Genomic DNA, 22,202 nt, shown 5'->3' with positions numbered 1-22,202 from the left:
TCCCACTGCCTCAACCTGTGGTATTGATGCTCTCCTCTGTGGCAGGGGCCGGATGATGCAGAGCATCGTAGGTCGGGAGAAGGGACTGAGAATTTATTCCAACTCAGTGTCTAGAGGAATATGGCACAGACTCTGAAAGCTAATTCCACCCTGTATGGAGCAGCACTGGGCTCGGGGTGAATGGTGGTGAGTGATTGGTGCTGGGCGGCAGCACTCAGGGAACCCAGGATAGCTGCTCCTGCCAGCCTAGCCACCTTGCCCTCCTAAACTGAAGAACGACAAAAAGACAGCCACGTGTCACCCGATCACTAGTGGGACTTGGATCAAACCATTGTGCAGAACTCAGTGGGTAACAGGCGGGAGTGTCTAGGGTTCATCATCCAACCTGTGTCTTAGACATTTGGCTTCCTAAGACCACAGAAAGCATTAAGGGCCCTCTTTGGTTCAAAGGGAAGAAGCTCAGCTGGTTTCAGTCTGGATGTTCATTTACATACCCTCCTCATCTCCTGATTCTCCATCCTGTACCAGCACCATGTTCTCTGTGGTCACTTTCCCCGGGGTGGTAGTGGACAGCTGAGAGAAGGGACTGTGGCATTTCCTCGTACACCTGTGAGCCTCCCAGGGTTGAGGAGAGTCTCTTACTTATTTTTGTACCCTGCTGCTAGCCTGAGGCCAGGGCTCAGCAACTGTTTGGTTAAGCAATGAGAAAGAAGTATCGGCCAGATTTATACACCCTCCCCCTGTTCCCCAAAGCCCAACATCATCAGCATGCAGCCTGGTTCCACCTCTAGGTCCTGCCAGAAGATCCCAGAGCAGACATGTCCAGTGTGATCACTGTATCAGGTGGAGCTGTGCTGGGGAAATCCAGATGGAATGGGTGAATAGAACCATCTTTCTTCCTCATCGCACTCATAAGCACTTAATAATGCAAATAATTCAGGAGTTATGTGAACTCCAGCTCTGTGTACCAGGAGCCCTGCAGCTCGAGGTAAATGATCATTTGGAGAAATTTCTCCGATTATTACTTACAATTAAGTGTGCTTCAGAGAGAGTTCCAGCGGCATGCTCTGGACCTCCTTAGCTTGAGCTGGTGGTGGGCACCTGTGGTGCCCTTCTCCAGAGGACCTTCTGCAGTGAGGACCGTCCCCCAGTTGTTAGCAGCTCAGGGCATGGTCTATGATGAGGACAAAAAGCATAAGGTTGATGTAAAACAGGCTGCTGCTGGCAGTCTGTGTTTCCAGTCTGTCTCTTAAATACATGATGTGAGGTTCATATTTGCCCACTTAAAAGTAATTCTTGATCGCCTACATTCTTCTATGTTGGAGATACAGTGGTGAGGAAGATCCAAGTTTCTTCTTCATGGAGCTCACGTTTCAGTAGAGAAGAGATAATAAACACATGAGTCAGATCAGGTAGTGGTAATTGCCACGAAGAAGATAGGATAATGGGGTAGGGACTGAGCAGGGAGAAGAGCCAGAACCCCATGCTTTTTAGATAGGGAAGAGCTTGGTGAAGAGGGGGCATCTGAGCTGAGACCTGAGTAAGTGGAGACTTGGGTGGAAATCAGTCTTGGCAGAGGAAACAGCAAAGGAGAAGGAGGCATGCTCCAGGGATGGAGAGAAGGTCAGGAGTGTGAATGGAGCGGAGCGAGTAGTGGGGGGGTAGGCAGATGAGGCAAGGACAAGGTCCGTGGTTCTCACCCTGGATACATGTGAGAGTGATCTGAAGACCTTTAAAAATTTTCCCAGTGCCCAAGCCCTACCCCCCAGAGACTGTGATTTAATTGGTCTGCGGTGGGGCCTGCACAGGGGTAATTTATAAAAAGTCCCCAGAAAATTCCACAGTGCAACCTGCACTGCACCTTGAGAACATGATCAGTCTTGATCATGCAGAGTCTTACAGACTCTGGTGAGGAGTTTGGGCTTGAGCTGAATGACAGTGGGACGCCATTAGGTAGTTTGGGCTAGGGGAGTAACATCTGACTTATGTCCTTGAGAGCCTCGCTTTGGCTGCAGTGTGGGGAGTGGAGGTTGGAGGTTGTTCGGGTGGGTTCAGTGAAGAAATGATGGTAGCCTGAACTGTGGTGGTATTGGTGGAGATGGTAAGAAGAGGTCCCTTTGGGGATAAGTTTCGGAGGTTGCCCTCACAAGGTGGATTGGGTTTAAGGATGTGGGGCAAAAGGAAATGAAGCTTGCCTGACAGGTAACCTGAATAACTGAGCTGATGGTGGTGCCGTTCACAGAGCTGGGAAGGAGTAGGTGTGAGAGGAAGGGGAATAATTGGGTCCATTGGTTGGTGTGAAAGCCTCGGGCTGTCTTCTCTCTAGATTCAGGTAACTTGGAGATCCAGGCAGTCAAATAAGGTTGACCAAAAGATTCTGATATATTCTGTTACTATAGTACTGAGTTTTTCGACGTCTTCCAAAGGTAAGCCCCAATGGACTGTTTTAGTGCATGGAAGCTGTGATGAGAAGGGAGGAGAAACAAAGAAGAGAAATTGAAGATGTTGAGCTTCTTTCATGTAGGAATCAGACTGGATGTAGGGGAGGAATGCCCTTTGAGAGGCTGCTTAACACCTGTCTTGCTATAATCCAAAATAGCAGGTTATTTGTGTTTGACTTTAAGGGGATTTTTTTTCCCCAGCAGAATTATCTTCTAAAATATTTGTAGCTCATACTAAGATTATAATTAATTTTTCTTCCCAGACCAGGCCCTAGATGTCCAACAATTAAAAGTAACCCAGAGTTTTCACCTGGGTGGCTCAGTTAGTTAAGCATCCGACTCTTGATTTTGGCTCAGGTCATGATCTCAGGGATGTGAGATCAAGCCCCAAGTCATGGAGCCTGCTTAGAATTCTAAGGGAAAAAAGCAACCCAGATTTTTTTAAGGCAGGATCAAATTATTAGAATGACTTACAAGACCTTTACATGGAGAACAGTATGAACTTCATTAGAAGAGTTTACTTCTCCCCTGATGGAAAAGTGGGTTAAACTGCAATGGTAGAGCACATTGATTGGTCATATCAGAAAAAAGTCCTGATTATAAGCTCACTGAAGGCAAGGACTGTCTCTTACTGTTTTTGTTTTTGTTTTTTAATGCCTAGTGTCTCTGCTCACTCTGGGCCTTTTTGTTTTGTTGAGTAAAGCTCTGAGATCTTTGCTGAAACTCTTTCTGGAGTCGTACTTGTCTGAATAGCTAAGGAGGAAGGTTGACCAGAAGGCTTTTGAAGTCCCAACAGCCTCTTCTGGGACCCTTCTTTATTCTTACCAAAGAACTTGAGACATAGCTCCCTTCCAGTGAAAGACTAGAGCATTTAGTGTGGTATGGCTGTCTAGAAAATGACCGTGGTCTGAAACTCCTTAACAAAGGCTCTACCTTGGCTCTAAGCCTCAGAGGCGGTACGTACCAGCAGCCTATGACATGAGGCCGCATAGCATTAAAGTCTAGAATATCAGGCTCCCGTTGCCATTCCATTTTACTGACTGGGTCCCTCATGGTGAGTGAAATGGAGAGCATCCATTCCCCACCTGCCTGCTTAACTCATCATGTCCACCTTCACTCACAGATAATTGCAGTGACCTGAACTCAGAGCTGCAGAGGGTGCTGACGGGGCTGGAGAATGTCGTCTGCTGCAGGAAGAAGAGCAGCTGTAGCCTCTCCGTGGCCGAGGTGGACAGGCACATCGAGCAGCTCACCACGGCCAGTGAGCACTGTGACTTGGCCATCAAGGTATACGCTCCCCATTCTGGCTGGCTCTTTGAGAGCATGTGAGGGAAATGGTCAGATCTCTTTCTTCTTAAGTGTGGTTTTCTCAAATACCTCTTAGGAATGAGTGTTTCTAAGAAAACGGTACTATACTTTGGACCGCCAGGGAGAGGTAGGAGCCCTGTAAATTTTTGTTGGGCTGAATCATGTTAAAAAAAAAAAAAAAAAGTCATTATGTCAGCAGTCAAGATCACTGGCTTTTCAGCAAAAGTGACGGTTTCCTTGAAAACTCAGACTCCTAGTATTGAACCGTATCATTTTAGTGTGGCCCATCATGTAGCACTCGCAAGCTGTAGGATTAACTTGGAAGTTTTATTTAAGCTTTAAGGCCTCTCGTATATTAATTCAGAAGTTAGCAATTCATGGTGCTAACAAGAGGGAAGTTCAGGGCCTGAGTGAGTCATCTGTCCTGAGCACACTGGACGAGGCCTCAGCCACACCTTCCACAGCCTTCCATCTTGGTGCCTTGGGAGCTCGAATGAGGAATGTGCTGCATCTGCACAGACTCCTCATGAGCAATGGGAATGCCAAGGCCTATTGATACTGGGCCTCTGGTATCCGTATATGACTTCACCATAGCTTAGTAACCTAGGCATAGCAGTTCAAACTGAAAAGTCTGGGAGGAGCCCACATAAAGGGAAAATGTGACACATTAATTGAAAAATCCCTTCGACACTAGGCCCAAGGTTCTATCCACAGGAATCCTGGCTTTCACAAAAGCGCTGTGGTATCATCTCAAGGTAAACCAGGATTCATATTTATAACACAGCTGGTTTCCCATCTCATTCATCGCAATTATAAATAGTTGATACGGTTTGGGGAGGCAACCGCTGGCGTTTCTTTTGTTGGAGTCTCCGAGGCCCCGTATTTGATTGTAATGTCAATTTGGGTGTTAGTCCTGGCCTCAGCATTGCGAGGGCAGGAGGGTGTTGAGGGTTTCTGCCAACCAGCAGGGGACGGACGGAGCGGGCCTGGAGCAGGGCTGCGGAGAAGAGCCTCAGATTTGAGGGGAAGGATGAAGCCCCAGTGTGGAAAGTGACGGCAAGATTTGTGTAACTTCTTCGTCACGGAACCAATGTGGGCACCCGAGGGTGTAATCCCCTCACATTCTTGCATTTTTGAGACCACCTGTTTCTCCTCACATCTCCTCACATCTGCCTTTTGCCCTACATGGTCCTCCTCCCTCTTTTTTCCATATCAGTTTGTTGACTTATGCTTCCTGTGCCAAAGGGCAGTGGATGGGAATGAATAGTTTCTGAAGCCAAGCAGAATTACTTCTTCCTTTTTTCCCCCCTAATTTTAGGCATGTCTCTTCTCCATTAATACTACATCTTAAATGAATTTGTAAAAGTCTCTCCAAGTACTATTAAGATTCTATTCTTTTTCGCTCATAGCTGTCTTATTAATTAATGAAATCCCTGCTGTCTTAGAAGCATCTACAGTGAGCTTTGTCTTTTCTGTGTCACTGAGGTTTATTTTTGTCTTCCACATCTTGGGACTGAACCTCATTCACACCCTCTGAATTCTGATGTGACACCAAAAGCTGGAAATGGTGATGTGACTTCTGCTATCCCAGAGTTGCAGCATGGGAGGCCTGTGATTTGGGAAACTTCAAGTTAGCTTTTGTATGCTGTTTGCAACTTCGCACTTGCACTGTGAAGCCCACTGACGGGCTTGCCGTCTGGTTGTGTGTATTTACCAACCCCGCAACGTGGACGGAGGACGGAAGCATTTGTGTGGATGTGGCCGTCAGAGCCACAGATAGACAAACGTCCCATGAAGGGACTGTGTTGTTCTGACTCTGGGGACTGTTGGGAGACGCAGACTGTGACCCAGGCAAGTGACAGAGCCTTCTCTGAAAATGGGGAGAGGGTGATTTGGGGGTGGTCATGGTTAGTGTTAGCAGCGAAAGGACCGTGGAACCCACTCCTCTGTCGACACTCGCACCCATCCTGCCTATTGTCTTCCCCTCTCCTTGCTCCCAGGGAACCCACCGGGCTCGTCTTTGTGTTTTCCAGACAGTCGAGGAGATTGAAGGGGTACTTGGCCGGGACCTGTATCCCAACCTGGCCGAAGAGCGGTCTCGTTGGGAGAAGGAGCTGGCCGGGCTGAGGGAAGAGAATGAGAGCCTGACCGCCATGCTGTGCAGCAAAGAGGAGGAGCTGAACAGGACCAAGGCCACCATGAACGCCATCCGGGAGGAGCGGGACCGGCTCCGGAGACGGGTGAGCGCACCCAGTGCGGCCTTGACCAGGCCTTCCCCCCGGGCTGTGGGCCTGGAAGACAGACAAGCATGTAAGAGCCAAGGGCAGCCCCAAGAATTTTGTGGCACTTGTAGTCTTGGGAATCTCCATCCCTTTCTGACCAGGAAGTCATTCTCAAAAGGGGAGTAGTTTTGAAAGCGCTGAGGTGTGCAGGTAAGATTTTAAAAAACACTGTTCTCTGGGATCACAAATCTAAGTGGATGGTAAAATTTTATCAGTGCAGTGATTCTCAAACCATTCTCCAGGGTATGCACGTCTTCCCCAAACTCAATTAAAATGTTCTTCCTTTAAGATAGACTAATAATATTTTATAATTTGCAGAAATAAATAGAATTTTCCCATTTGCAGTTTCTTCTATAGAATTTTCTTTAAATTTGTAGTACCTGCTCTCACTTACCTGCGGGGAGTCTAATGTGAAGTGTCCTCTCCTCTAGTGCATTTATTAAGGTTATGACAATCATATGTGTGTATGTGTGTGTTTATGTATGTACGCATGTGTCATTTCTGGCATTCACCCCAACTTACCAAATGGTTCTACGGCCTGCAGCAGCCTTTGGAACAGAAGGCACCAAAACTTGCTTAGGAAATACATCCTTTGCTGAAGGAGCTGATGTTTCAGCAGAGTCATGTTTGGCAGAATTGTTAAAGCACTCAGTTTTCTAAAGACAGGGTATTTTCTCCCCCACTCCGGAACCCACAAGTACTTCTTTGTTTGGCTGTGAATTTGATCTGTGATTGGTCTGGAGTAGAGCAATGAATTCTTCGATCGGAAACATACCCTCTGAACTTCACTTTGAATTACTAGACCGGCTTTACTGTCTTTCTCAATCTTGGCAATATTTGCAGCTTGCTTTCTAGCTGTGCTCTGACTGGCAATTCTGCACGCAGATAAAGCCAGCTTAGAGGGGAAAAGTATGTCTAGTAGATCCCTCATCCTTCACCATCGCTCTCGCTCCCTTGCTTTTAAAGAACACCTTGGAAATAACTTGTCTTCCGCAAGGTCAGCATGTGTACACCAGTCTGTTCTAAATGCACACACAAGTTTTCTTGGTTGCCATTATGCACGGATATGGAAGAAATGACTATTTTTGAATATTACCACCTCCTGTCCTCATTTATGGCTCATGTCATAATTAAAAGGCCAGCATTCCTACCTGTCCTATCTGAGCATGATTTTGTCTGAACTCACGTGCCTAAGCTTATTTTCAGTCCCCAGCTGGACGGGATGCCTTTCTCCACTCTGGCATCAGCAGGTGTAAATCATCCCAGTCAGCAAAGACTTTATCTGGGCAAGCTGATGAAATGCACTTAGTGCTGAGGTCCACACCACCTGGAATTTCCTGGGTTACACTCCCTGATTGTTATGACTAATGCCCTAATTAGGCGTGCTTGCTCTTAGTGTGCACATTCGGATGGTGCATGTTTTGTGAAGGAAATGTTGGTCTTAGGTGTAATTGCATATTGTGGTTTAGAATAAATTTCCTCCTCTCAACCTGAGTTACTAACGTACAAGACAGCTCTGGATTGTGACAAGCAGAGGATGAAAAGCCAGTCCCCCTTCTGTGCAAATATGTTCTCCAACTCTGGAGATTATGAGAACAGCGTAATGTAGTGGTACTGTTACAATGTACCTGGGGTCACAGCCTGACCTACCAAGTCACTGTGAACCTTGAGCAAGTTACTAACCTCTCTGTGTCTCACTGGACTCTGCCATGAAGTGGGAATAAGAATAGTATCCAAGGCAGGAAAATCAGTTAATACTCATAAAGCACTTAGACAACCTTTATTACTACCTTTTAAGTTTTGTAGTTAATATGGTTTTATATAATCTGTATTTCCATTACATCCAAATCATGAAATGTTGAGGAACTTGTGTCTCTTCCTCAACTGGAAATGTCCTCAGGAATGTGCATACCTATCCATGACTTAATCTCTCTGTATTTCAAAACTAATTGTGGGTCTCATAGAATTTACTAGCTGCCTTTGAATGCCAGTTTACTAGACTTTCAATGTTGGATCGCTTCCACCCACCACCACCCAATATATTTCATTTCCCTGAGGAGGAATCTGTCTCCTGTGGTTCATTTTCTTCTGTTCTTCATGATGTGTAGCTCTTTGGAATGACTAAGGTAGTTTCATTTCCATCTCTGTGATACCACATGATACATGGCTTATTTGCCTTTGCTGTCTTTAGAGCAGGTCTGAATTCACAGTTGGTCAGAGTTGCCTGAAAAGCAGCTGGGGCCACTTTTTTTTTTCATTGCCCACATTCACTGTATAGAATTTGAACTGACCAGATCAATAGGATTGGTGCTTGCCCCCCGCCTGTAATTAAACAAAGTGCTCTCAGTAGGTTTTCTAAGCCTTGCTCAAGATTTAATTAAATTAGATCTTTAATGTCAGTTAAACAGATTGGGCTACTTGGCAGAGCAGTAACTAAGGAACAACAGTCAGACAATTTTTATTATTGGTCCAGCTCGTTATTAAATGAGATAATCATTTATTTCTTCATGCTTTGTAATATAACCACTCATTTCCTCACACTTAAAGAAGTGGGCTTAATTTAGGCAAGGTAGGATTAATTACCCTAAAAAGGAGGCACTCCACTCTTCATTCATTGATTTATTTCATGAACATGACTGGCCATCTCCTCTGTGCTGGGCAGAGAGGTTGTAGTGATAAACAGGGCACTGTCCTTGGCTGGGAGGATGTTGGGGAGACAGGCCGGGCAACAGGTTGTTACAATGTTGTGGGGAGGGTAGAGCACAGAGGGTGCCCGGGCAGTCCACAGGAGGGACTTTGGATGGTAGGTCCAGCTTCTCCACACTATTTTCATCTTTTACCTGGTTGTTTAGGTCAACTGCCATGTAGCAAAAATGATCAGTGCTTTCCTCAGATAGTTTGGTAAAGCATAGTCTGGTAAAGTTTTTGGTAAAACTGTGACCACAAGCTCAGGAATCTGTGTCCCATTGAGTCAGACTTGAATCAAAATTAGGCCACACGAGTTCCTTCTGAGATCTTGTACAAATTCTTCAGAAAGTTCTGCAAATTCATGGCCTAAGGTGGTGGTAGGAGTTTGTTCTGTGTACCTTACGTCCCACCTGGGTATTTTCATCATGTCTGGAAATGAATTTCATCAACCTCTCCTGGACTTCCTTCATCCTTGGGATCTGACTTCTGCTTTGAGTCTCTGGTCATCACCACAGTAAATTCAAGAGACTAGAAGACACACTGTCTTGAACTAAATAAAAGTCACCTTAATCTCAAATTTCTCCCTCTCTACTTCTTCTGCTTTCCCTCCACATGTCTGGAAAACCCTTAGTGTTAGTTAATTGACTTGGCTGGGGGCAGGGGAAGGGGGCAGTATCTCTAGTAGTGATAAGAAGACACAAGTGTTTGTCTTTTCCAAACCAGTTACTCTTGCTTCCTAAATGTGGTGTTATATTTATGAAGGGATTTCATTGTTCTGTGTTCATAGGACCCATGTAATTCAAATGGAATCCCCCAGTTCAGCTAAAGTCTTTTAAAATATAAATGAGGACTCAGCTCCAGATTTTTTAATGGCTGCCATGTGGCTCCTTGGACAGGAAAAAGGACGAGTAAATTTCTAGAATGCTGCAGTGCCCATTTCCTCCCCCCCCCCCACCTTGTCCTACTAAACAGGAAGTAAGCCCAAATTCCTGGTAATGTAGCCTTTGGGGAGGAAGGGAGCGGAAGCTGTGAAAGGAGGATTACAGATAAAAAGAGAAATTTCCTTCACACATTGTGCTCTCTGAAGACCATTAACTCTGAAGCTTTTCAAAGTAACAATCCTGTCATATATTCCTTTGGGCCACTTTTTTTTTTTTAACTTATGATTATAGTTTTATTATCGCAAAAAATCAGAAGCAGCCAAAATAAAGAGGCACAGGTCTGGAAGGGCTCCAAATGCAGATGTTCCTATTGTCTTCTCCAGGTAAAACCCTGGCTGGTGTTACTGCCTTTTCGGGCAATACTCAGAGTATCACCAATGAGGGAAGTTCACCCGAACTTCAGTATAAGTTTTTATTGGGGTTTCACAGTGTGGGCATGATTGATTACATTATTGGCCATGTGGCTGAACTCCGTTTCCAGCCCCGTCTCCTTCGGGGAGATGAGGCTGAGATCCTGGAGGCTGCTTGTAAGTTTGTGCCATGACAGGTGGGCTGGAGCTGCACTGTGTCTGCCACTGTCCTTCTCCCTAGAGATCCAGGAGGATGGAAGGCTCCAGGGCCGTGCCGCTCAGCCAGGGGTGCAACACACAGGTCAAGCACATGTCCCACCAACTCACCAACCAGGGCCATTTAGAGAGTATCCTCTTCTGTGACCTCAAGGTCCCCCCCTAGAGCCATTACTTCTAAATTCCACTGGTGCCAGTTTCTAAGAACTGTACTGGTTCTACACACCAGTTCCACCTTCAGGATTCATATTCACCTGCTGTTATGTCCAAGGGTGCTTGTCCCATCGGTGGTCACATTTAAAGGAGTTGGAAAGAAGAATCCAAATTAAGCCAAAGGGCCTATTAGAAAGAGTAATGACCTTATAAGTTGACTGTGTGTTTTATTGTGTACTTTTTTCTACTCATTCATTCATTTATAATATCTATTTACTAGTAGGCTGCCCACCTCTACCAGGAAATGAGATTTCTAGTGTCATACTCTTGCCTCCAGAGCACGGTCTGTCTCTGAAGCAGCCATTCATTTGGTCTGAATTGTCTCCTGTTATATGCTAAGTCAGTATCTCTTTGATATTTTTAACTAAAAACCAGTAACAGTGGAGATATTTCTGGAAGTGAAATTGTTGTGACCTTATGTAGGTTAAATAAAGATTCATCTCCGATTTGCCTTCCTTGGCTTTGAGTCCCATCTGAGCTCTTTCCGCTCTGCCTCCCCCTCCATGATGCTTTTCTTGACCACAGTGTCTGGATATGGAAAATGCAGGGCTGCAAAATGGTACTTTATATTTACTATGAATTTGTATGTGTATAAATTTACATTGGCTATGTGTGCATGTATTTAAAATAGACCAGAACAGTATAAACCAATCTCATAATAGTTATGGTGAGGAGGGGAAGCAAGTACCTGGAAGTGTAGGTCAAAGGGTACTGGAAGTTTTCCACAGTGTTCTAATTTTATTTTATTTTTTAAGATTTTATTTATTTGAGAGAGAAAGAGAGAGCACAGAGGAGAAGGAGAGGGAGAAGCAGACTTCCCACCAAGCAGAGAACTGAACTGAGCTGAAGGCAGATGCTTAACTGACTGAGCCACCCAGGTGCCCCCTAATTTTATTTTTTAAATGAATGTATTCTTTTGTATAACTTTGAATAGGTAGAAATACATAGACATAGACATAGAAAGCTAATAAGCCGAAATATTAAGAGAGGCTAAATCCAGGCTGTGGAATGTTAAGCATATGTTTCTTCTTTATACTTTTCCTTAATTTTCAAATTAAACAAAAAGTGGATTATGGTCAGTGATCCGCATCTCCCAGCTTTAACAACTTGGTAGTCATACACAGTCTTCTCTTTTGTCCTTGATAGAATTTTGTTCATATCTTACTTGTTGCATTTCTTCTTAGGCGTTTCTTTGTATGAGAACGATATGGCTGGTATTAGCTAAGTTTAAATTCGTAAACGGTTTGGAGAGAGAGGGAAGGAAGAAGAGAAAGACCACCTATTTTAACACTCCCATCCCTAAACTGGCCACGAAGGAGGGAGCTGAGAGGAGTGGGGTCTGGCTCCAGGGCTCTCCGTCCAACCGCTATTTTGGGGGGGGGTCTCAGGTGGCTCTTCTTTTGTGTGGCTGATCTATTAGTCAGGATAAGGGTAGGTTATACAGCCGTTACAAATTAACTCCCCAAATTTCAGTGACATGGCACACCGGAAGAGCTTATTTCTTGCTTGCATTGCACGTCCAGCACAGACGTGGGGATATGAGCACAAAGCAGAGGACAGAGCTCGGGTCACTCAGGGGGCCAGGCTGATGGCACCCATCACCTAAAGCATCCCTTGACGGGACCCACCCCGCTCACTTGTCAGTTGGCCAGAACTGGACAGACACCCCCTCCTTAGCCAAAGAGGGACTGAGAAACGTGAAGGAGCACATGGATATTTGTTGAGCAGAAAATGTTCCTAACTCAGCTGGTTTGTTTGCTTTGAGCGTTACACCAGAGAGACTTGGACGTGAATCAGAGTGCCAGGGAAACAGGCTGTCTGCCCCTCCATCTTGCGTTGGCTCTCAGTATGTGTGTCAGAATCACTGGAAACTCTTTTGGAGGATATGTGCCCAGGCCCTTCCATGAGCCACTGAATCAATGGATGGGGTGCAGGACCCTGGCAAACTTTTGCTCATCTGGATCCCAGTAAGTTCTCGGGGACAGGAAAGGGAAAGAAATGTCCTTCAGTCACCCACTGGACATGGGCCAAGAGTCTCTCCAGGCATCTTCAGCTTATTTTTAAAAATCTGTTTTCATATTGATAGTATTAACATTCTCTGAACATTTTCAGAGGAAACATTACCCCTCTCAGACTAAAAACAGATACCTCTGAAGGCAAAGCAGGATTTAAAGCCTAAATTTAAACGCTGAACAGACTTTGAGCATTTACTTGTGATGAGCAATGATGTGTTTCGTCTGTATCAGAATTCTACAAGACCACGGCTAGTATTAAACCCTTCTTAGAGATGAGAAAACGGAGATCCACAGAAGTTTGATAATCTTGCCCTAGTCCACAATGGTGCCAAAACTTGGGCCCTGGTAACCTTATTATGGGATGCAGTTTTCATTGTGCTGTCGTCCAGATGCTTTTCCTGGGTCCTCTTCTCCCCTTTCCTCATTCTGTCACCTGCTTCCACACAGACTAGAAGTTAGTAAACCATCCTCGGTTACAGTAACGTGGGCACCAGGTTTCCTTGGGCTTCTACAGACCAGTCTTGCTAGCGTGGTAAGACAACACTAAGTGAAGGCAAAATGAGTTTTTTTCATAGAGAACAAGTGACCTGTATGTGTATTTCTCTTGATTTGAGCCCAACAGAGCATCACTGGTAAAACCTGTTGCCCTTCCTCTCTGTGGTTTGAGGAGGGGTGATGTGTGGGATCCAAGGCAGAGAACCTGCAGAACTGGGATTCTTTTCATGCCCTCTTTGGAAACTGTTCCAGGGACTCTAAAAGAGCTTCCTGCACATTTGTGCCATGGAAATTGTGAGGTAACTTTTTCAGTTGTGGGCACTGGGGTTTGCTTCTCCATCCCCGGCCTCTCTTCTCCAACCCCTGCTTCGAAATCCCAGGTCAAGCTGCTTAAAGGCAGACTCATGGCCATCAGGAAAGTAGCTGACTCCCTTTGTTGGAAAGCTGGTAAGAAATTAGGAAGGCAGCCAAAACTCTGACCGCTTCCCTGATGCGGCCGTTTTGATAATTCGGTCCAGGGTTCTTCAGTGGTCTGTGGAACAAAAGAGAAAACAATGCACCTAGCAGATCTTCAGAGAATGGAAATGCTGTTGGGTTTGTTTCTCTTCTGTTTTGTAGTCCCCTTCCTCTTCCGTTTCAGCCTACATGAAATTGCCCCGACCAATAAAAATACAATTTTCCTGGAACACGGCGTAAATGAGATTGATAGGAACAAATGTATCTTTCCTGTAAATAAATTCTGATTCCTCATTTGTCGGAGGGTTCCAAGAAAGTCTTAGAAAATCTCCAATAAGAGAGCCGTTCTTAGCAAACTCTGGACTTGGAGGAGGCTGCTCTCCAAGAAGCAGAAGGGCCTAACTGCCCAAAGCTCGTTGGGGAGAGCTTCTGCGGCCCAGCGGTTCTTCCCGTGTGCAGGACCGAAACCCCCTCATCTCAGCCAGCTCCATTACACAGCGAAATTGTGAATCACAACCTAACGGCCTGAAATGACAGCCGCCCAGCAAACAGTGCTGCCCATCGTAAGCCGAGCAGACTCCTTCTTCTCTGGCTGGTCACCGTGTTTCTAATCCTGCTCAGGACTCCCGGGCCACCTTTCATTCCTGAGTGTCACCCGTCTGTGAACCACATTCACGGATGACTTCATCAACCGCGCAGTCGTCTTGTCTGCGTCCCTGAGCTGTCCTGGGAGATGGAAGTGTCCGTCTTACACTTGTCCTAGCCTCCCTTTTGTCGGTGGACTTCCCCCCACTTGGGAAACCCTGTGCCTGCCCCGCCGGATGTTTGTCTTTGGCAGCTCCAGTTCCAGATTCTTTGTCACCAGCATCTCGCTGTCTGGCTACCATAATCTCGTAGGCTCCTGATCTCTCATCTTTGTATTTACTTTCTTTCATTTGTGGGCTTTTATTTGGCCTGCAAGGGCAGAGAGAGAAGCTAATGACATTCCTCTGTTAAAAGTACACTCACGGGTCTGTGAAAGGTCCCTTGCTTAATGTATTTACTCCTTTTATATCCCATTCCCTTTCCCCATCTTGCATATGTCTTTATGCACCGTGTTTTGTGTGTTGTTTTTAATTTACATAAATGTTCTTGGCGCTGTGGACTCCCTTCTCCCACTCAGCACTCTGGATCTGTCTGGACTGTTGTGTACCCCATTGGGTCTGACACACTCGTGGCCCACTTCATAGTCTGTAGGGTCCCCTGCCGCGCGGGCTGTGCCCGGCGACAAGACTTCCCACTGCCCCCCACCAGCTTTAAGATGATCTCTTTGTTCCCTTCTCCCCTACGTTTGCCTTACAGTGTTGCTACGTATGCAATTATGTTTGCATCCTCATTTTCCAAGTAGCTTTAGTGGCATAACAAACCGCCCCAAACTTAAAGACCTTAAACAATGATTTAGTCCTATCTGGAACCCCTTGGTTCCCTAGAGCCATGCACTGGCTGTTCTCGCTTAGGTTCAGATGTGGTTACAGTCAGATGGTGGCCAGCGCCAGAGTCATCTTGAAGGCGTCCTTACTCGTAGGTCTGTAGGGTGAGGCTGGCTGTCATCTGGGGCCATAGCAGGGACTATTGGTCAGATACGCCTGCGAGCATCCTCTCCAGGCAGCCCGGGCTTCCTCACAGTGGAGCGGCCGGCTTGTAAGAGCCAGCATCCCTAGAGGGAGCGGGCAAAGCGGATCCTCCTTTCCTAAACTAGCCTCAGAAGCTCTGTAGTACTGCTTCCGCTATATTCTGTTCATTAGAAGCAGTCCCTCAGGCCAGGTGCGGGCAAGGGGAGGGGACTCGGACTCCATTCCTTGATGGAGGGAACATCAAAGAACTTGCAGGCGTCTCTACACACTGCCGCATCTGGTTAGAACCCAGGGTGACGCTTCAGTGTTAGGACTCAGGTCCACCTCCACTTCTGGAAGACACCTCTGTTTTTCTTTTCAGATACTGTTTCTCCGTCATTTCCTGCGTTCTCTTCCTCTGGAACTCCTTTAAAAGTATGTTGGGGCCTTGGTGGGTCACTTGTGGTCTCAGTGACACGTGCATATTTTGTATCTCTTTAGCGCCCTGTGCTGTGTTCTGAATTAATTTCTCTGTGCTCTGTTCCAAGTCACTCATTCTGTTTTCAGTTTTAACCAGTTGAGAGTTTAACCAGTACATTGATTTTATGTCATCGGCTACATTTTCTACTGGCTTGTTTTTCTCGTCTACCTATTCTTGTTGGATGATATCTGCCTGTTTTTGTTTCCCAATTCCTTACTTTTTATAGAAAGTCCTCCTTTTAGGGGCGCCTGGCTGGCTCAGTTGGAAGAGCCTGTGACTCTTGATCTCGGGGCTGTGAGTTTAAGCCCCACTTTGGGTGTAGCGATTACTTAGATAAATAAAAAACTTAAAAAAAAAAAGAAATCTTTTTATCTTGCAGAGGGCCCTACACTGATTGTGATATAGTTTGCTGTTTGCTTTATTTTTGTTTCTTCTCGGGTGGCTTCCTCTCCTGTAGATTGCTGCCTCTCCTGGGTCATCGACCCTGTTGCACAACTGTCCCCCCATGTCCAGCAGCTTCCAGTCACGGGAGCATTAGGTCTCCTGTCCCCCCATGATACTGGGTGATTTACAAATTAAGTCTCTGACTGGGGCGCCTGGGTGGCTTAGTCATTAAGCGTCTGCCTTCGGCTCAGGTCATGATCCCGGGGTCCTGGGATCGAGCCCCGCATCGGGCTCCTGCTCGGCAGGGAGGAAGCCTGCTTCTCCCTCTCCCACTCCCCCTGCTTGTGTTCCCTCTCTCACTGTGTCTCTCTCTGTCAAATAAATAAATAAAATCTTAAAAAAAAAATTAAGTCTCTGAGGCAGTGACTGGCTGGCGAAATCCAGACCAGTTTTAACTCTTCATTTCTAAGTGGGGGCCCTACAGTACACAGATGCTATAGATTTGGACTCAGCACCCTAATGTGTCCTGGGTCTGGGATTTTGGCTTCTTCCGGTTGACCCCTGGGCACAGTTCTGGGGCTTCTTTCTGGCTTCCTGCCAGCTAGTGTGCGGGTCACAGAAGGGCAGGACGGGAAGTTTCCAGGCTTACGGAGGAGGATCCAAGCGCAGATGGCCTGACTCGCAGGGGCCCTCTCTGGCCCTCCTGGCCCCACACACTGCACCCTGCTCTCCATTCCCAGGGCTGCTGCAGCACCGCCTCCCTCCTAACCTGTGTAGCTTTCTTTCCCACTTCATTTCTGACACCTGGAGATTTCACTGCCTTTCCTTTAACCTTGGCAGTGAATTTCTTTCTCATTGTTCCTCTTTTATGCAACATTTCTATGCATCCTTAGCAGGAGGAGTGCCTGTTGACTTTAGCTGAGGCTGTCATGCACTGGAAGTTGTCATTTGTTCTGTACCCAGACCCTTGTTCCTCCCGTTTTCAGCTGCCTCCTCATTCTTGTCCTTCATATACCTGCCAAAGCTGAGTCTAAGCCCTGCCAACCTTCTCCGGGGTAGACGGGCCGCCTCCCCTTGTGTATTTGATAGAATTTGGCTTTTCCATTCTGTTCCTTCCATCAATACTCTTCCCTCCACTTTGCATTTACAGAATGTGCCCACATCTTTCTAACGCCCTAAGCATGTGCTTTTCACTGTTACGGCTTTAATCCGGTTTTTATTCTTTACTATTATTTTCATGAGGTCTCCAGAGTTTGAAGAGAACAATGCATTTACTCAGTCTACTGTCTTGAATGAAAGAGCTTTGCTGAGTTCTCAGTGCTGCTATGTAAGCTTTTTATTTTTTCCTCTTTTTTTTCTTTTGTGGTCCTCATTCAGCTTCCTCCCTCGTTTCTGACATCTGTTATTCCCTCCCTGGCTCCTGGCAGAGGACCTCAGCTCTTTCCTCTTAGAGAAACAAACCATCAGATGGGGGCCGTTCTGTTACTCACCCTCTCTCTGCCATCTGCAAACACCTTTCTTATGGCCTCGCCTCACCTCTTTCCCTTCTCTCCTGGAGCAAAATCACGGTCTCATCTGTCCTCCGTTGATCCTTTAGTTCACCTGGTTGTGTGTGGGCTCTCCTTCCCCCCCCACCCCCACTAGGTTCTGCCCCTAGTGCCTTGCCTCTTCCCCGGGCAGCCTTATCCACACACAAAATTCTTAAATGGTATACCCAGTTCTGATCTCCTTCCCTTAGGTTATATTTCCAACTGCTGACTGAATATCCTCACTCACATACTCCATGGTTTCCTCAAATTCAGCATGTCCAAAGCTAGCATCTTTACTTCTCTCTGGAAAGTGCTCCTTCTTACGTTTTCCCCATTGTGCCGAGTAGTGCCCTGGTTCACTGAATCATGGCCACCAGTTTGGGGGTGTGTGTGTGTGTGTGTGTGTGTGTGTGTGTGTGTGTGTGTGTGTGTGTGTGTGTGTGTGTGTGTGTGTGTGTGTGTGTGTGTTTGAACTTCCGTGTGTGTGTGTGTGTTTGAACTTCCGTGTGTGTGTGTGTGTGTGTGTTTGAACTTCCGTGTGTGTGTGTGTGTGTGTGTGTGTGTTTGAACTTCCGTGTGTGTGTGTGTGTGTGTGTGTGTGTGTGTGTGTGTGTGTGTGTGTGTTTGAACTTCCTTGAATAGTTCCAGAACTGCACTGGCCATTACAGTAGCTACTGGCTACACACATCTATTTATATTTATATTTGAATTCAAATGGACTAAAATAGAATACAATTAAAAATTCAGTTCCTTGGGTCTAGTAGGCACACTGCAAATTCTCAGTAGCCACGTGAGGCCAGAGCAGCTGTGGAACAGCATCACTGTTCCCGGAAGTCGTTGGGCGACGCTGCTCTAGGGTGTATTTTACCATTTTTGCTCCCATTTCGCTGTGTTGGAGGCTCATCATCTCTCTCGACTCACCCCCTTTTTCTTGCTCATTTCAGTTCATTCTCTTTTCTAATCAAATGATTTTTTTAAAGATTGATTTTTTTTTTTTTTTTTTTTTTTTTTTTTTACACAGGGAGCTTGAGTGAGAGAGAGTGCGCAAGCACAAGCAGGGGGAGCGGCAGGCAGGGGAGAGGCAGGCTCCCCGCTGAGCAGGGAGCCCGATGCGGGACTTGATCCCAGGACCCTGGGATCATGACTTGAGCCGAAGGCAGACGCTTAACCAACTGAGCCACCCAGGCGCCCCTCAAATGATTTTCTTTTTTATAGGACCCTTTACTCCCTTTGAGAGTCATTAAGTTATAAATGAGAAATGCAGAGTTCTGGCATTTTAACGTCATTTCCTTACTTGAACCTTTCAGAGTCCTCCCCAGCTTGCTCCACCCTGCCTCTGTTTGCCTTTTCCTTTTTATTTGCTTGGTGAACAACTACGTGACCTCCAGGATCGAATCCCAGTGTTTCCCACTGTGGCAAGGCAGAGGAAATGTTTCTTTTAGACTTGGACGCTCCTGTTGATAGCCCTTTTCAGAGTGCATTCACATTGCAGTGTTTGGCTCGACTCCAAGCCCCTACAAAACAAGAATTTTATATCTTGTTTCCAATATATGCAAGAGAGTGACTCCTTTTTTTTTTTTTTTTTTCTGAGAGAGAGAGAGAAAGCATATGTGCATGAGTGGGCGTGGGGAGTGGCGGAGGAAGAGGAATAGAATCATAAGTAGGCTCCAGGCTCAGCGTGGAGCCCAACGTGGGGCTCAGTCTCACCACCTGCGATCATAACAGCCGAAATCAAGAGTCGGACACTTACCCGACTGAGCCACCCAGGCACCCCTGCAGCAGACTGACTTCTTTTCAGGGCATCTAGATGAGGACTGGCTACGTGCTCACTTCAGGAGAAATCAGAAACTGGCCACTCAAATCACGTTCTGTGTTTTGTTGCCGAACTCCAATTGAGAAGGCCTGGAAAGGGTGATGAATGACCTTCCTACAAGTATTGATTCCTTGTTTTGGGTAGCTGTGATTCCTGGCTACCCTCTGACTCCGAACCACGTATTTTGTAGAGACAAATGTATTTTCTTTAATAAAATATTTTCTGTGAATGCAGGTATATTATTTAATTATCCCAAACTCAGTGGCTTAAAACAACAGAAATTTATTCTCTCACAGTTCTGGAGTCCACGCAGTCAAGGTGTTGGCAGGGCTGCGCTTCCTCCAAGGGCTCTGGAGGAGAATCCTTTCTTGACTTTCCAGCTTCTGGTAGGTCCCGCAATTCTTTGACTTGAGGCCAATCTCAGCCTCCATTTTTACTTGGCCCTTTTCTCTGTGCCTCTGTTCCCCCCCCACCCCCCTTAGGTAATCTCTACACTCAAGGTGGAGCTCAAACTCACAACCTCAAGATCAAGAGTCACATGCTCCACCAACTGAGCCAGCCAGGTGCCTCATGTACCTCTGTGTCTTAAATTTCCCTCTCCTTTTTCTTACAAGGATACAAGTCATTAGATTTAAGACCCACCCTAAATCCAGGATGATCTCATCCTGAGAGTCTTAATTTAATCATATCTACAAAGACCGTATTCCAAAATGAGGTCACATTCACAGGTACTGTGGGTTTAGAACTTTAAGCTGTCTTTTGGGGGAGGGGGGCAGTGAAGGGCATGATGCAACCTGCTAGAGTGGGTAAGAATAGGAATGAAGACGGTCACAGCTGTGTCTCTCCCTTCTCCCAGGCTTCACCTAAGCTGAAGCAGCAAATTGCCTGTAGCCTTCATTTCTGTGCATTTATTCATTTAAATTAATTAAGACCCCCCCCACCTCCAAATCAAGAAAAGAGAGAAGGCTATTTAATCCAGCTGGCTGTCTATCTTCATGACAAGCTCACTCCACTCCCTTTAGCTGGATTTTTTTCACTGCCTAACAATCACCATTAAATGATAAAGCGTAGACCAAAAATAAACATGTTTATCATTCTGTAGTTTTCAAAGGCATTCTCCAGGCCTAACACTTTTTAAATGAAAATGGATATTTAGATTTAGAAATCATTTTAAGCATGCATGCCTGTGCACAAACAAGCGTGGAGAGATAGGAAGAAAGAGTATTAGGTACCTTCTCTGTTTTTATTTTTCAGTGCCATCTAAATTTTCCACAGTGGACATGTAGAAGAAGAAACTTTTTTTCAATAACATGGGTAGTTTTAATGCACTTTTAGTAAATTGCCCAAGACAATTTATTTATATATTTTAAAGTAAGGTGAATAGGCCACTTGGCATTGTAGGAACCGACCATGGATTATTCTGTAAATGATTCGGATACTCTTTAGATTTTGGAGTGGTGTTAACATTGTCAGTTATTCAGGACCTCATCAGACTTTGATAGCAGTAGCAGTGGAAATCCCTGATCTCCATCAGGGAGGTTTCCCGGGTGCCAGGAAGCAGCTTGATGGGAAAGCAGGCCCCCTTTTTGCCATGCCACCAGTCCAGAATAAGGCCTGTCAGCTCTCACCAGCAATACCCTTTGGCTTTAACAAGCATGTGTTTTTCTGCTCTTTAAACTATTTTGAGGTCTGCCCTGTGTCTGGTGTGTTATGAGGATGACCCATGTTTCCGTCAACCCCCCGTTACTGGAAGCTGCAGCAGAGCGTGAGGCACTTTTTAGCTGTTACACCATTGAATGCAATTCGCTCTGAGGGATTATTCCTATTTTGGCTTCTAATATGTTGATGAATTATTGAAATTTCAATTACTTTTGGTTCCCAATTTAGCAGGATGGAGACATCCAAGATATTTAATATGAAAAGCTTTCCAGTCGCTTTTGGAGAAGGGTTTGGTGTCAAGGATGTGGTTGCATTCCTCCTGTCTCTGGGACTAAAGTGCTGTGTGGCCCCAGGAGTCCCTTAGGACTCAGGGTGTGAGTCCCCAACTGGGAGCATCTGCAGATCCTGGGAGCCTATTAGATATGCAGATTCCACCTACCAAATCAGAATCCCTGGGGATGGGACTCTGGGCTCTTTCACAAGCCTCCTGGACATTCTGGTGCACTGACAAGTTTGGAAAGCCCTGACTTGGATGTCCTGAAGCTAATTCTTCCCAGCAGGACCTGGTGCCCATTTGTAGGGACGCTTGGGTGCTGTAGTCAGTTTGCCCTTCAAGGTAGACACTGTACCTGATGACAAAACTGTGATCCAGGTCATCAGACCAATTTCTCTCAGTTATTTTCACTTACTTGGAATACTTCTCACTTTGGAAATCACTGAGCCATAACCATAGAGAAGAAAGTCTGGACATTTAAATTCTGTGTAGGTAAATGTGTGTTCTAAATGTAATTCAAAGGACCCTGTGTTTCTCTTTTATGCAGAAAGACTGTTTAGATGTTCCTTTCCGCTGTCCCCTGGATAATCCCACCTTGAAGTCTCTTGGGGGAAAAGCTGCAGGTGCATCTGTGTCTTGCCCTTAGCCTCCCCTCCTTGCTGGTGCCTTTGGCTCTTCCACACCGTGCAGTTCTTCCAGTACAGTGTGTCATCCTGACGCCTGTGTTCTCGTGCAAGCTGTTCCCCCACCCCCAGCTTGCTCAACACCCCCATCAGAGCCGGCCCCTCCTCATCTTTTCCATTGCGATCTGGTCACTTACAAGACTCTGTTCAAGCACCATCCCCTCCTTCCCTGTCAACTTGAGATGGAGGTACATTCTTCCCCTTTTCAGCTTTCTACAGCACCCTAGGTGGATATTTACAGCATTAATGTGCGCTTGCATTGAAATGATTTGTTCTCTCTTCCTCTGAGCTTTGAGTTCCAGGCAAGTGGTGATTTCATCCCAGGTTCTCCATCTGTAATGCCCAACACGTTCAGGCCCATGAGGCAGAATGAACAAACATT

General features: G+C 46.0%; 1 protein-coding gene across 4 annotated transcripts in view; it reads left to right on the top strand.

The window, feature by feature from the left end:
* Nucleotides 1-22,202, top strand: part of MCC (MCC regulator of WNT signaling pathway) — a 392,983-nt gene that overhangs the window by 320,041 nt on the left and 50,740 nt on the right. For all 4 annotated transcript variants that reach the window (XM_027605212.2, XM_027605213.2, XM_027605214.2 and 1 more), the window contains 2 exons: nucleotides 3,565-3,728; nucleotides 5,783-5,989. In XM_027605212.2, coding sequence (XP_027461013.2) covers nucleotides 3,565-3,728; nucleotides 5,783-5,989 — 371 coding nt within the window. The remainder of the gene's footprint in view (nucleotides 1-3,564; nucleotides 3,729-5,782; nucleotides 5,990-22,202) is intronic.

Source organism: Zalophus californianus, chromosome 5 (assembly GCF_009762305.2).
Source record: "Zalophus californianus isolate mZalCal1 chromosome 5, mZalCal1.pri.v2, whole genome shotgun sequence".
Taxonomy (NCBI): Eukaryota; Metazoa; Chordata; class Mammalia; order Carnivora; family Otariidae; genus Zalophus; species Zalophus californianus.
The sequence above is the reverse complement of the archived record's forward strand: the minus strand, read 5'-3'. Positions and strand labels throughout refer to the sequence as shown.